Here is a 16,063-nt window from a genome sequence, read left to right as displayed (position 1 = left end):
AAGTTGAGTTTCCCTAGCATTTATTTCAAGTTAGCAGGTTCCCAGTAGCTCTTCAAAATTTTGTAACATCATTTTAGAAGTCTTTTAGCACAATCATCTGATGCCCAAGTGGTCAGCCTACTTTGTTCTTTGTCTTCTATAACATGTGACACATTGTGTTTTTCTTTGTCTTACATAACATGTGACACATTGTGTTTTGAGCTTAGAGACGTGATCGAGTTGAGAAAAGTTGGGTATTTTTTTTAGTCTGGAGCCTTGAACTTCAGAATTTTCAGAGTAAATGCTATGGTACTTGCTAGGGAAACGGATAATACTACACATCAGTTCTATTAGCCACTGTAAATAGTCAAAGGTAGGCGGTGTGAAAGCGCCCACCGAGGTCACTGCTTCTGCCTTTCCCAGCTACACAAGAGCTGGTGCTTTTAGGGACCTCTGGCCTCAGCTCCAGCCTGGGCCCAGGGGGTCCTTCAGCGGACGATGCCTTCACTCTTCAGCCGACTCCCACACATTGCCACCTCCTGGGAGTGCTGTGGCAGAGTTGTGCTGGACATGCGGCCCTTGTGTGTCCAAACCTCCTACGGTCTTTTATGTTGCATAGATCCACTGTGGTCAGCAGTTGCTTGATTTTTCTTATTCCAACCGTAGAAATACAAAATGCAAAATAAGGGCCCCTTTCCAGACGATGTAGAGCTCTCCACTCACCTTCCTCATTTCTGCAGACATCCTTGCATCCAGCCTTCAGCTTCAATACGATTCTCAAACACAAAAGGCTGAGTGCATTCCCAGCCAGACGAGCGGACCATCTGTTTGCTCTCCCACAGAGGCACCAGCTCACTGAGGGTACCAGGCGCGTCACCCAGACCTTCCGAGGGTTTCCTCGTGTAACCAGATGCGTCTTTCCTCGCCCTGGTCATTTCAGAGTTAAGCTCCACCCTGTGATGAGTTTCTGCTGCCTGTCCCCGGAAAGGGCATTGATTTGTCACCATCTCCAGAGAACAGCCGTGGAAGCCTGTCTGACATGTCCCAGCAGATAGGAAACCTTGAGTCCCTTGTTGAACACCCATCCAAAGGTCATTGAAAAGCTGGTGAAGACAATTGGCTCTAGACAATGGTTCTAGAATAATAATGAGCAGATGGGGAATAAAAGTGGGGGACAAACTCAAGTAATTGCAAGTGCCACGTTTTCATTACAGTTTATGTTTTCAGCAAACATTTTCTAGTGGGGAGCTCAGATGTGGTGTTGCTGAGGCCCAGGGTTTTCACCAAGGTGCTGGGGAATGGCATGTAGGTAGAGGAAGGGGGAGTTTATGCTAGGCTTATAGGCAGGGATTTGATGGGAGGTAATATTCTGGTGACCTTCTTCCCAGCAGTTCACTTGGGCCAAGTTTTCCAAGATCCCCATTTTTAGGGCTCACAGTGTAGAATTACTGGGTTGCTTTGAGTACATGTAAAATCCTGCTCTGAGAGAAGGCAACTGGAAGGCAGGCTCCTGTTAGCTGGCTCTGACCCCATATGGTCTGGATCCCAAATATGAGAGGGTTCCTGGTCCCACCTAATCTGAACCCCAAATATTAAAGGGTCTGTGGCCTCATATGGTTGCACATCAAATATAAAAGGGTTTGTCAGCTGCAGAGTTGTGACCTTTGGCCCTCACTGAGAGGTACGGTGGCTGAATTCACACCATAGAGTCAGAAGACTGTCTCATCTCTCCAGCAACTGGGAACTTTTAAAGCCTCCCTTTTCTTGATTATCAACTAAGAGTCACAAGTTCTACTTCACCATTTTCCAAAATTATTAAAAAAAGAATGCATAAAAATATTTTGAAAGACATTCAAATCTAAGCTATGAGTTTTCTCCAAAAAGTTGGGACTCGGGCAGTTTGCTGCCTTCACATTTCTGCTTCTCTCTTCTGTTATATTTTCTCGAGAAATCTACGTGTAGCATGAAGGGAAGAGAAAGGTCTGAATCCCGATTCTTCCACTTAAATGCTGTAACACTAAGCAAGTTATTTCAGGTCTGTGAACCTGTTTCCACATTTGTTGAGTGAGATTAAGAATCCTTTCTTCATAACCACTTTCTAAATCTGTTTGGTTGCATCTACTAAAGCACATCTTATGACCCAGTGATTCCACGCCTAGAATATACCTAACAGAAATTTGTACATAGGCCCACTAAAAGACATGCACAAAAACAGTCATAGCAATATTACTCATAGTAGCCACAAACTGAAAAGAATGCAAATGACCATCAAGGGCAGGATAAATAGTGGTATAGTTGTACAATGGTGTACTATACAGCAATGAAAATGAACAAACAATTGCCATTTACAACAATAATAAGTGAATCTCATAAACATAATTTTGGGCAAAAGAAACCATCACATAAGAGTACCTATCATATCATTCCATTTCTGTAAACTTCTCTATGATGTTAGAGTTCAGAATAGTGATTATTCCTGGGCGGAAGAAAGCAGTGATGGGAAGAGGGCAGGGGGCGTGTCTTCTAGAGTGCTGGAATATTCTATTTCTTGATAATGGTAGTTACCTGGTATAATTCATTCTATAAAAAAGCATCAAATTGAGAGTTAGAAACATCGATGAGAGAGAAACATAGATCAGCTGCCTCCTGCACATCTCCCCTTCTCTATGATGTTAGAGTTCAGAATAGTGATTATTCCTGGGCGGAAGAAAGCAGTGATGGGAAGAGGGCAGGGGGCATGTCTTCTAGAGTGCTGGAATATTCTATTTCTTGATAATGGTAGTTACCTGGTATAATTCATTCTATAAAAAAGCATCAAATTGTGTATTAATGATCATAATCCATTGTGTATATTATACTTCAATAAAGAAAGTTTATTAAAAAGGGGTCCTTACCTTGAAGATGAGTTAATGTTGATGAGGAACTGTGTCAGGTGTCTGGGACAGTGCCCATGGGTGCAGAAAACACACAGGAATAGTAGATGTTATTAGTAATATTAGTAAGTTCTTGAATAGGCTCAAGCTTGTGCCGGAATTTTGGTGTGAGCCTGTGGTCCCAGATTCTGATCCCTGGGATTCACCAGCTGGTAGCCAGCTTCCAGAGGAGCCAGGCTTTGTCAGTCCTTTTGGAGTGGGTGCTCCGATACCCTTGCTGCCAGGATGAGAAAGGGTGGGAAGTGCCATTATCCTTGAGGACAATGCCTTCTTCCCACTGCACACCCTCCCTACCAGCACCTGCAGGAGCGGAGCTGGCCTTGGGCTCCTTCCCCTGGCACCTTGCCCTTGCCACCGTGCTTGAGTGGGAAAGGGCCTGAATCAGCTGGTATTCTCACATCAGATAGTGTGACCATGGAGGCCAAGAAATGCAGTATTTACCAAGGCTTCTTGGGAATAAGTCACCTGAGCTGAAACAAGTACGTGTGATGATGACACCACTGTCTAAACTCTTACTGGTGATAGACACTATGCTAAGCACTTATAGACATTACTCATTGAATCCCTTCAATAATCCTGGGAGGTGTCATAAGGTTACTTCCATTTTGCAGATGAAGAAACTGAAGCCCAGAGTCCTTAAACCATTCCCTGAGATCAGATAGCCACTGAGCGTAGAGTTGTGATTGAAACTCTTTCCAAACTTGAGGTTCTTGAACTTCACTTACCTTCTCTTCATTGGAGGAGAGAGGAAGGAGAGCTGGAAGAACCCATTTCTCCCTTTCTCTGAATTTAGTATAAACAGGAGACTATTAGAAAGGTTTGTTGTTGTTGTTGTTGTTGTTGTAGTTTTGAAAATATTTAAGGCCAGATAACTTTTGGAGGAGTGAGGACACAAAGAGCTCCTTGCATTGCTGACCTCCTCATTCACAGCTGGGAAAACATTTCTCAGGGTTTTGAGAAATCATTCCCAAATCCATATTTACAAAAAAACAAAAAAATAGATGTGTTGCTTAGGTGACATGTAATAGTGATACCCCAAGAAAAGCACATTTTCTGTAGCATTTGGGATCAAAAACAACCTGAAGCACCTCATTTATTTATTTTAAGAAGTCCTCAATCTATATATGTAAAAGGCTAAGCAACCAGCCGACTGGTTGACTGGCCAACCGGCTGGTAGCTATGATGCGCACTGACCATCACGGGGCAGACACTCAACCCAGGAGCTGGCGAGCTACAGCAACTTTGCAGAGTGCCCTCTCACACTCTGGGACCTCAGGGGATGTTGGACTTCCGGTTTTGGCCCGATCCTCACAGGCCAGGCCAAGGGCCCCACCTGCCGGAGGGACCCCTCTCACTCCACAGACGCCCTTCGAGCCCTGGCCATCTGGCCCAGTCCCACCTTGCCGGCCACCTTCTAATTAATTTCCTTTCAATGTGCACGAATCTGGGCACCGGGCCTTTAGTGAAAGTATAAAGAAAGAAAGTTGGGTGAGTGAAAGGAAACCCGGTCACACCCCCCTGCATTTTCCCAAGCTGTGGGCTAAGTGCGCTCTGTAGGAGCTAATGTCATATTTCTGCATCGTTCTTACAGCCTGCACCTGATCTCATGAACAACCACTGTTTCCCTTTCACTCCTGATGCCAGGCATGAGTAATGGTGGAGGAGTTCAAAGAAAAGGGGAACAGCAAACGTACCCATCGACTTTACATTAAAATTATCTGTGGTTGAATCGTACAGTTTGGAGGCACACTCAGATTAAGACAACGTGCAAGTTATGCAAAAATAGTAGCTTGCACGTGCGAAATTGCTGTCACTCTCTCCTGGTATCAGCTTCTGAAAGTGCTGTCACTATATTTTCTCTGCTGTGTAACGTTGCAAGTTGGGCAGGACACCTGTTTTCATTTCTGTTTCACAGTTGAGGGAAGTAGGACACTATGTGAAAAAATAACTCATCTAAGTTCAAAAGCTAGTTGGACCACAGAATCTTGGTGCCACCAGGGACCTGTAACGAATTAGAATATACTGTTTGCAATGAACAAAAACAAATAAACAAAAGACAAAAACCCAAACCTCAAACTGCCTTAAGCAACAAACAAACAACAAGCAACTAGAGGATTTACTGACTTCTGTAACCCAAGAGTTTAAGATTGGATCCCAGGACTCAAATCACCCCATCAGACTGGGTGCCCTTCATTCTCAATGTGCCTTCTACTGTGCTGGCTTCTTCCTAGGGAGGCTTGTCCCACATGTCCCCAGATGGTGCCAGCAGCTCTTGGAGATGTATCTCCCAGGTTCAAACCTCATGCAAAAATCGCAGCATCTTTGAACCTGCATTCTAGTGGTGCTGAAATCCACTCTGCTTGGGTTGGATTAGGCCAGGTGTCTATCTGATGCAATTATTGACACTCTAGTGAATGCTGTACTTGGATTGGCCAAGCCTGGCTGGGTCTCCCACCCTCCTCAGGCTGAGAGTGGACTTCGCTGGGACCACACAGAATGGAAGTGAGGAGATGCTGTGCAGGATGAGGGCAATGGTTCCAACAAGTACTCACCCTGGCACCTTAGAGACCACTGACCTCAAGCTGCTCTGTCTATAGATGAGGAAACAAGGCTAGCCGCATGCCTCCTGCCTCCCAACCCTGTTGCTTCCCACACAGTCACTCTGCCTTCTAATGGCCTGTTCATTAGCTCCAAGTAGCTGTCTGTGAGTCAAGGAAAAGCAGCCTTGTGGGAAAGATCTGACACACCTATTTCTTTGCAGTGACGAGTAAGAGTTACAGCAGCGAAATGCAAGACCACGACAGTGCGGGACAGAACATGATGCCTGCTGACCAGTGCTCCCCTGCTCTGAAGTGGCAGCCGTACCAAAGTGTTCCTTGGCATAGTTTATTAAATGGTCATTACGAAAAACTGTAAGTGGCCTTAGGAATCCCTTGTGGTGGGCTGGAGGGTGAGGGGAGAAAGGCAGTGCTAACTCTTAAGACTAAACCCAAAGATCTGTGATTTGATGCCACCCTGGCCAAATGGGGTGGGCCAGTGAGAAGGTATGTCTTACTCCCTATGTTTTGCATTCTCACTAATGAGTAACTGGGACATGGGTTTCTGGCCTTCATGAATCCAGACTCATAAGTCTAACTCCTTATAATTTGCCCACTGAACAATGCAGAAGGAGGGACTCTTTCTCAGATAACATGTCCAGTTTTTTGTTGTTGTTGTTTTGTTTTTATTGATTTCAGAGAGGAAGGGAAAGGGAGAGAGAGATAGAAACATCAATGATGAGAGAGAATCATTGATTGGCTGCCTCCTGTACACCCCACACTGGGGATTGAGCCTGCAACCCAGGCATGTACCCATGACCGGAATTGAACCTGGGACCCTTCAGTTCGAAGGCCAGCGCTCTAGCCACTGAGCCAAACCAGCTAGGGCCACATGCCCAGTTTAAACTAAAATCTGGAAAATAACCCTGGCCGGTTTGGCTCAGTGGATAGAGAGTCAGCCTGCGGACTCAAGGGTCCCAGGTTCGATTCTGGTCAAGGGCATGTACCTTGGTTGAGGGCACATCCCCAGTGGGGGGGTGTGCAGGAGGCAACTGATCGATGTTTCTCTCTCATCAATGTTTCTAGCTCTCTATCCCTCTCCCTTCCTCTCTGTAAAAAATCAATAAAATATATTAAAAAAAATAAAATCTGGAAAATGGCAATTCCCCAAGTTACCAACATGTAATCCTGCAGTGATTTTAAAAATTTAGAGAATACATTTTGGGGCCACAATACATTTTTAATCAGTGACACCTTCCTCCCCCAGCTTCTATGCTACCAATCAGTATTGTCAAGTTCACTTTTAACATACGCTGCAGTAATCATAGTCATTGATGGCTTTGTATTCAGAGATGGAAATCAAAGCATACAAAATATCCTTACACTGGGAAAGTTACTCCTTATTCTTATGACATTATGGTTTCAAGAAACAAACATGAACTTATACATTATTGCTCTTAAACATTCTTTAAGACTTTTCTATATTCCCTAAGATATAATTTACCCACCTACATCTTCTAGAATTTTCGTAGATTATAAATGAATGCTTTCTCAGAACATTAGAAAATGTTAGTGGTTATAAAATAAAATTTTCAAGAAATAAAAAATAATATGAAATAAGAAACGTCGGCCTACAAACTTGAGGGCCTTCATGGTATTTTCCAAATTTAAGTATAACTTTTTTAAGAGCAAAAATTATCATTAGGACTTTAATGTAAGATGAACTAGAAGGAAGAAATATTTTCCTTAAAACAAAATCTCAGGAGTTAAGTAAAGGTAGAAGAGGGCATAGAGGGGATAAATGGTGATGGAAAAATAAAATAAATTATTTTTTAAAAATCTAAGGAGTTGAACAGATTTGGGAGTTGATGTGTTTAATTGGAGGCAGAAAGAAGCAAGTTGCTAATTGTATCACTGAAATGTCACAGCTTTGTGTCTTTGCCATTGTGTGCACTTAGAAAAAGGAAGGAAGAGTCCATAGGTCTTGGTTTTGAGTGTCAGTCTTCATTTGATTATCTTTTGGGGGGGTGTCCCGTATTCTATCTTAAATATGAGGACCCAGGTATGAAACTCACCCACATGCACAGTATTTTAATTGACACCTTTTAATTCTTCCTAATCTCTCTGAATCTGAGTTAATCAAGTTTTCCAGGTGACTGTTATCTCTCTTCTTACTTGAATAGATTATATTTTAAAGTTTATTTGAACAGCCAATCTATTCTCGACTGATCTAGAAAAAAAGGGGAACACTGGCAGAATCAACTCAAAGGTGAAAAGGAAGATTTATTTTGAAGCCACAATTAGCTTTTCTTAAGCAAAAAGAAAGGCAATACTCATCTGGCCCTCTTGGTTTCACTACTCAGATCATTGGAAAAGAAAATCACTTGTGAATTCTTAGGTTATTATGTCTAATTTGTTACAAAAATATTGTTTCCTTAAATTACCTAATTAATGTTAGGGGGTTGAAAATTTATCTGATCTCTTTTTTTTTCCTGGATGATATTTAAAACCTGTGTTAAAAAGAGCTTTTAAAAAGCCAGTTAAGATGACTTTATAATTAACTTTTGATATCAAAAACAGAATTGCTGTGCTTAAATAAATAGATTTCTTAACCAGAGATTGGTGTTTAAGATTCAGAATCATCTTCAGCAGTATAATTGTTGTTTGGTTCAGTTTCTGTTATAGCTATCCTTAAATTTCAGGCTCATATCTGAGCTGTCAGCCTTCCCTGCTCCCTTCAGAGTTTTTGACAGTGAAACATGGAAGATCACAACAAGATATTTCCTTTTTTCTTAACCAAGACAGTTCTTATTACCCTCTGTCGGAAAATCTATACAGTTCAACCCACGTAGCCTTTAGATGAGCAAATCAGCAGATTAGTTCTAGAAACCTGAGTCAATATAAAGTTCCCAGATGGCATAAGACATGTGGTCTTTATCAAATTCTTCATTCAATGGATTTTCTTGCCTGCACTGTGATTATGGAGCCTTTGACTGATCAGCTCCTTGAGGGTAATCAATGACCTGGTGACTTGATTCATTGAGAAGGTGCTTTACCTGCAAAGAACTAACACTATTTACCCAAGAGGCCCATTAATATTTTCTGTCTCTGGAATTAGAGGACAAATTAGAAACTCTAGGTTGTTCATTATAATGGTGGCCTTACAAATGGAGATCCCAGGATGCAAAATTCCACAGTAGCAGAGAGCGAGCGCAGCAGGAAGGACTGCCTCTTCGCCCAGGGTCACAGGAAGGAACTTCCTTCCGAGGAAAACCCCACATTCAGAATCCTCGATGAATTAGAAGTCGTGTTCCGTAGCTACAACACCCGTAAAAAACTCACAAAGGAGTTTTCAACCTTTATATTCTCTTCTCTACTTGATAATGTTTCACATTTAACACATTTTAATGGAGAGGGGGGTCCCTAGGTTGGAGATGGAGGAGACCAATGGGGGAAAAAGGGACATCTGTAATACTTTCAACAATAAGGATAAATAAAAAGGAAAAGTATTTAAATATGTAAAGATGTTGAATTAATTAAGCATTTAATGAAACGTGACATTCTATTGAAAATGATTTGATAAAACCAGGAAAGAATACTAAATGTATTCTTTTAGCCACTCCACCACCATTGATGCCTTTCTGCAGAAATAACCAGCACAGTAGGTTTCCGGTGCAGTTACCAGATTGGGTGGATAAAAAGGGAATGAGCACACTCCAGAGAAAGCAAGTTTTCAATCGTAGGATGACTGGCTCTGGCTGATCTGGTGGAAAGCTGTCCCTGGTATTTCTGACCTGCCTGCTTTACTCATAAGATCACCAGCGGGCGGAATATTCATTCATCTTAGTGACTGTTTGAGAATGATGTTGCTGATAAAATTTAGAGACTTCTTTTTTTAAAGGAGGAAAAAGATAAATTCTATCCCAGATATTTCACAAGTCTGAGTAATGCGGTGACTTCCCAACGTCTAGCCTATGCCTTCCTATCGGACAGTGGAGTGAAATTAGAAGTCTAGAAAGCACAAAGGGAAAAGGCAAGCTGAGGAAATGATGCCTCCATTTGGCAAGAGTTGTGCTTCTTCCTTGTGAGAAGATAAAAAGCTGTGAGAGAGCCAGCTGTGTTTTGAAATATCATTTTCATTTTCTCAGTTAAAAATTCACAAAATTGATTGATTACCTGGTAAATATAGCAAAAGGAACTTCCTGCAACATATTTTCTTGAAATGTTTACACAAATAATGTGGTTAATGAAAGAAAGTGTGTAGAAAATATTTGTAAAACTGTTTTCTTGTATTCCTCTTTTCATAGACCCAATATAGGCTATCGAGTTGTCACAGACAAAGGATTTAACTTTTCACCAGTAGATGAAGCTTTTGTTTGCCAAAAGAAGAACCATTTTCAGATAACCATCCACATCCAAGTTTGGGGAAGTCCAAAATTTGTCAAAACCCAAACGGGTCTAAAGCCAATAGAAATGTTTTACTTGAAAGCTTTTGGGGTTAAGGTAAGTCTATAGTTCCTTCCATTTAATTCAGCGAACATTTATTAAGAGTCCCAGGTGTCTGTTGCTGCATAACAAACTACCTCAAATCTCAGCAACTTAAAATACGGAAAATCACTTATGTGGGTCACAAATCTAAAACTTGGTTAGGGCTTTGCTCTGATAGCTCACCTCTGTTCAGGAGTTATTAGCTGGGGCAGCTCAACCGGGCCTGGATCCAATTTGCAAGATGGCTCACTTACTTGTCTGTCAAGTTTGTGCTGGCCATCAGCCAGGAGCTCAAAGGGGCAGTGGCTGGGAGGCCATGGCTCGTCTCTATGCAACCTCTCTGCAGGATAGCTTGTGCTTCCTCACAGCATGGTGGAGGGGTTCTAAGAATAAATATTCCAGGACATAGGAAGCGGAAGCTGCTAATTTCTTAACCCTGGACTCAGAAACTGCAGCTTTGCACTTTTCAGTATATAAATCTTGCACTTCTTCTACTAAATGTATTCTTTTTAAAAAATGTTTTTATTGATTTGTAGAGAGAGAGGAAGGGAGAGGCATAGAGAGATAGAAACATCGATGAGAAACATCATCGATCGGATATGTCCTGCACGCCCCCTACTGGGGATCTAGCCTGCAACCAGGGCATGTGGCCTGACTGGGAATTGAACAAGTGACCTGTTGGTTCCTGGGTCCATGCTAAACTGCTGAGCCACATTGGCTGGGCACTAAATGTATTCTTAATTATTTTGTATTTTTTATGCTGGTTCATTTTTATATGGAGTAGATTCAAAGTTTTCATTAAATTCTCAGAGGTCCCTGATTTAAAACAAGGAACCATTAAGCCAGTCAACCTTCTCTTTTCCAGTTACAGATCCAGTATGTTACACAATTCATCCAAGATAATACATGATAGAGCTGGGTTTAGGATGCAGGCAGAATGACTTCTGATTGGTCATTGCATCTATTAAATTATTACCTCAGATCCAGTGCCTCAATGGGAGGAGTAGCTATTGTCCACATATTTTATTCTGATCATTAACCTGGACTTAGCCTCCCAAACTGGAGCTAGACTGCTCTTCCTTCAAACTGAGCTCTTAACCAAACCAAACCAAAGAGAACAAAATAAAAGCAAACAACAACAAAAACCATACTTTTCTGATTTTGGAAGTAATAAATTTATTGTGAAAATTTTGAAACACAAAAAAATATGAAGAAGAGAAAAAATTCATTCATATTTGGACTCACTATTTGGTAGCTTAATTTTTCCATTATTAAAATTAATTTCATATTGTTAATATATTGTAAAAATAATACTATAAGATATTAAAGACTTTATCACCTATTGTTTACAAAGATGATATTGATTTCTATTGTATAGATGTACCATAGGAATTCTTATATTATTGTAAGTTTTATTTTGAATTTTTTGTTCTTGTTCATAAAATTGCAGTAAACATCTGCATATACCCATCTTTGCATGAGAATGAATTCCAGCAGAGGAATTTACACATTAAAAATATGAACATTATTAAAACTCTTGATGTAGGTTGCCCAATGGCTTTTTAGAAAGACTGTTACTGTGCAAATACCCACAAGCCATAGATGACAGGACAGATCTCAACACACCGTTGCCAATATTCACTAATAATAACAAGAGTTTGTAGCAAGTAACAAATAAATGTCATTTCCGATATTTTATTTATTTTTATCATTTAAAATATTGATTCTAGAGCAGTGGTTCTCAACCTTCCTAATGCCGCGACCCTTTAATACAGTTCCTCATGTTGTGATGACCCCTGATTTCATTCTTACAAATTGAACATAATTAAAGCATAGTGATTAATCACAAAAACAATATGTAATTATATATGTGTTTTCAGATGGTCTTAGGCGACCCCTGTGAAAGGGTCATTCGGCCCCCAAAGGGGTCACGACCCACAGGTTAAGAACCACTGTTCTAGAGAGAGAAAAAGGGAGAGGGAGAAAGAGAGAAACATCAATCAGTTGCTCCCATATGTGCCCTGGTTTGGGATCAGGCAAAAACCTGGGTATGTGCTCTGACCGGGAATCAAATCTGAGTCCCTTTGGCACACAAGAAGATGTTCTAATCACTGGGCAGCACTGGCCAGGGCTATCATTGTTTTTTCTTATTAGAATTTAAGCTCTGCACTCGACCTATGAACCAGGAGATCACTGTTCAATTCCTAGTCAGGGCACTCCCCAGATTGCAGGCTCCATTCCCAGTAAGGGGCATGCAGGAGGCAGCCAATCGATGATTCTCTTATCATTGATGTTTCTATCTCTCTTACTCTCTGAAATCAATAGAAACGTATTTTTTTTTTTAAAAAAAAGAATGTAAGTTCTGCAAGGGCAAGGATTTCTGTTAATTTGGTCAAGTTTTAATTTCTAATGCTTTGAGCAATCCCTGGTGCATAGCAGGAACTCACCAAGTATTTACAGAATGAATGAATGAATGAGTGACTGGCTGACTGAATGAATGAATGCATCCTTTGAGCTCTGTTGCTCCTGTGTCTTGGAACTGATGTTTCTTCTAGCTCATTCTGTACTCACTGTTTACCTGAAATGGTCTGTGGTCTTGTCTTTTCACTGTGTAGTTTCACAGGTATTTGTTTCTTTCCTCACCAATAGCAAGCACACTACTTTAAGGTCAGAGCCATGTCTTATATGTCTTTTCTGCCCAGTTCCTAAACTAACATCTTGGAAAACTTTTAAAGTACTTGAATATTATTTACCAATGAACATTTTTACTAATGAATTAATTTTCTAAGTAATTAATTTACGTTGTTCTACACAGATGGAAGCCACCAATCAAATAATTGCTATTGAACAGTCCCAAGCTGATAGGAGCAAAAAGATTTTCAATCCTGTTAGGTAAGAATTTCTTTTCTGAATTCCTTTGGGAATGTTTTGGGAAGAAGACCTATTGCTAATTTATTTTGCTTATTTTAAGTAAATCCTACTGTAAAAACTAAATGATAGTATGCTAATGTTTTGAACATATGCTATCAAAAACAAAGTAGGTAAATGCATTGAAATAATTGCAAACAGTTCCTTATAAAAAGCTCCATTTTTATATCATTATTATTTTTTATAATCATTTGCTACTGACAACCTTGCTAACAAATTTGGTTTCTTGAGATAAATTATTGTTACATCTTTTAATTTTTAAATTTAAATTGGTATGATAGAATTAATTTCAAGGCTCTGGATCCATCCTGTGCTTACAATACATTTTTTTCTTATTTTTTAAAGATATGTTGATAGATTGCATAATGGGTTCCAAAATAGAAAGCATTCAGGATTGGGATTCTCCAAAACAATATGGCAGTCCAAAGAGTCCCCAATAGAATCACTTTGGAGCGAGATTTGCTTTTCAACTGACTTGGCTGGGATATAGTTGAGAACCCTCCGTGTTTTGACCCTGAGTTAACCCCATTGGGGCGGGAAGAAGATGGTCCCTTAGCTGGGGCTCAGCCTGATGCTCAAGCAGGAGCCTCCTGCACAAACACAGCTCTACACTTGCCTGGTGCACCTGGTCCTCCCTCGAGGCTGTGTATGGTCTTCCTAAGGAGCAAGCAGCCTCCCACAGCCAGGCCTGGACAGGGCAAATACACAAAGGAGCTGTGATGGAATTCCAAATACACAAGGAACCTAGAGAAATTACTTCAGTCATGAAGTGAGTGCTATAGATGCAGAGGCATGAATAAAATATGTCTTTCTCCTCATCATGGAGGTAAAAGAACCCATATGTGGTCTAGGGAGCGCACAGCCCCATGAGTCAGACACTCTGGGTTTGAGCTCCTGCCGAGTGAGCATTTCCATTCAAGAGTTATTCCGTGGACTTCCCTGGCCCCCATTCCTGGCCATGCTATGGGTAGTTTATTACAAATCAGCGACTAGAATAAATTGTCCTCCCCAATGTGACAGGAACTGGGGACCGAACATGAGATTCTCAGAATGGTTACATATGCTCAAGGACTCTATGTTCTTTTACAGTCTCTTGGTATTTCTGCTGTTTGTTTTAGAATTGACCTACTGGCCAACCAAGTCACCAAAGTAACGTTGGGCCGACTACACTTCAGTGAAACCACAGCAAATAACATGAGAAAGAAGGGGAAACCGAATCCTGAGCAGAGGTACCAGCATCACTGTGCCATCCTGGGTGGCCAGTACTTTAGGTGACCAGGCAGAGCCCTCCAGGGGCCCCTCTGCCCCTCGGGGCCCTATTAGCCTGAAAACTGGGCCTCCCTCAGCCATTTCCCTCCCATCTCTGACTCCGTTTATAGCACATCTCCCTTACCGTTAGCCATCTTTCTTCTTCCATCCTCACCCCTACAATGCCTGCTCTCCCACCCAGCCCCGCCCACACCTGCTGGTCTTGGTCCCCTCCATGATTCTCTGGGGTGACCATACATTCATGTCTCATTGTCCTCTGAGGGCCGAAAACTAACTGCATTTCTCAAACCTGTGTGCTGGTCACTAATATGATGCTCTGAATCCTGAAGCTTTGCTGTAGTCTTTTTTGATTAAGAAAATAAAATACATTTGCACTGGTAATTTAGACCTATAGTTCTCATAGTGTGGTCTCAGGACTATCAGAGACAGTATAACCTCGATACTTATTAGAAATGCAAGTTCTCAGGCCTCACCAAAGACCTACTGAATCAAAAACTCTGGGGGTGAGGCCCAACAATTTGTGTTTTAATAAGCCTTCCAGGGGACTCTGATGGATTCTCGAGTTTGAGAACCACTGGTCTTAGAATATAGGTCTTAGAGTTGGAAAAAATTGAATTTGAATATGTGATACTGCCATTGACTAGCTGGGTGACCTCGAGCACACAACCTCTTTGAGACTCATTTTCCTATTCTGTAAAATGAGGAAAATAACCATATTCTACCCCAATAGGGTTGTTTGGGGAACTAAGTGAAAAAATGTAGATAAACTGCTTAGCCCATTCATGACACATTGAGCACTTGGTAGATGGTATATGGTAGCTAATAATAATAATAATAATAACAACAATAACAATTATTACTATTCCTGATTTACTTTAGATACAAAGGAGAACTCATTCTCTAAGGATTGGAGAATTTGTAGAGTGTTACAGAGGAAGTTAGTGAAGTTTTTTCATGCAGGTATTAAAGAAAATGCTTCTCTGATTGGGATAGTTTTCATTTTGACTTTCAAGAAATGGTCTGATCTTAAAAATGTCTCCTCAGTGGTACATATGAAGAAACAACTGAAATATCTGATGAAAATGGCCATTGGGAGCAATTGGAGGGGCGGGTCCAGGTCTTTGACTAAAGTCATGACTAGAGGGTGTGGAAGGTACAGGGTACACAGCCAAAAAGCAGCTTAGGATGGGAAGGGTCCGCTGTGGCTGAGCAGACCCTGTTGAGTCACCCTCCATTGAGGCCTAGGACATGTGGCTTGGGTGACTCTGGACAAAGAGACCTCTAATGTGACTTCCTGTTGTGCACGTGTTTGTGAGCAGTGCTTGCTGAGGGCCTGGGAATGCAGCCTGCGCCAGGTCAGCACACAGGCGCTGAGCCAGGCCCCCAGCGATGTCTCCCCAGGGAAGGCTACAGGGCACACAGATACCTCAGACTGGGCAAACGGTGGGCCCAGAACAATAGCGAGTAAACCAAATGCTCTCTCATTTCACAGGAGGGGCAACTTAGAGCTGAGGAGTAAAATCTGTAAACATGCAAACTTCAGTGCATAAACCCGTCTACGCAAATTCACTATTGACTAACTGTGGGGTGGTATTTGATTGCACAAATTATGACTCTCTTCCTTGATGTGTTGGCATTGGTCTGCTGTTTCTGAATTAGATACTTCATGTTGGTGGTTGGACTCTATGCTGCTAATCAGGACCAGTTCTACCTGTTGTCTGCCCACATCTCTGAAAGGATCATAGTAAGGGTAAGCTCAGTCTTTTGACTTTTCTGGGTCTCATGTGCTTTTCTTGAGGATGGTAATAGCAGATGCTGTTATTTCAGTTTTTACACAGTGGTTCTCAACCAAGGGTCACTTGGCAATGTCCACAAACATTCTTGGTTATCACAGGTCAGGGGTGCTGGCATCTAATGTGAAAAGATTGG

At 41.5% G+C, this 16,063-nt stretch overlaps 1 protein-coding gene across 1 annotated transcript in view; it reads left to right on the top strand.

Moving 5' to 3' along the window:
* Positions 1-16,063, top strand: part of MYRFL (myelin regulatory factor-like) — a 106,584-nt gene that overhangs the window by 40,972 nt on the left and 49,549 nt on the right. The window contains exons 6-10 of the mRNA XM_006095488.3: positions 5,674-5,824; positions 9,757-9,952; positions 12,753-12,829; positions 13,984-14,094; positions 15,794-15,884. Coding sequence (XP_006095550.1) covers positions 5,674-5,824; positions 9,757-9,952; positions 12,753-12,829; positions 13,984-14,094; positions 15,794-15,884 — 626 coding nt within the window. The remainder of the gene's footprint in view (positions 1-5,673; positions 5,825-9,756; positions 9,953-12,752; positions 12,830-13,983; positions 14,095-15,793; positions 15,885-16,063) is intronic.

Source organism: Myotis lucifugus, unplaced genomic scaffold (genome assembly GCF_000147115.1).
Source record: "Myotis lucifugus unplaced genomic scaffold, Myoluc2.0 scaffold_156, whole genome shotgun sequence".
NCBI lineage: Eukaryota > Metazoa > Chordata > Mammalia > Chiroptera > Vespertilionidae > Myotis > Myotis lucifugus.
The sequence above is the reverse complement of the archived record's forward strand: the minus strand, read 5'-3'. Positions and strand labels throughout refer to the sequence as shown.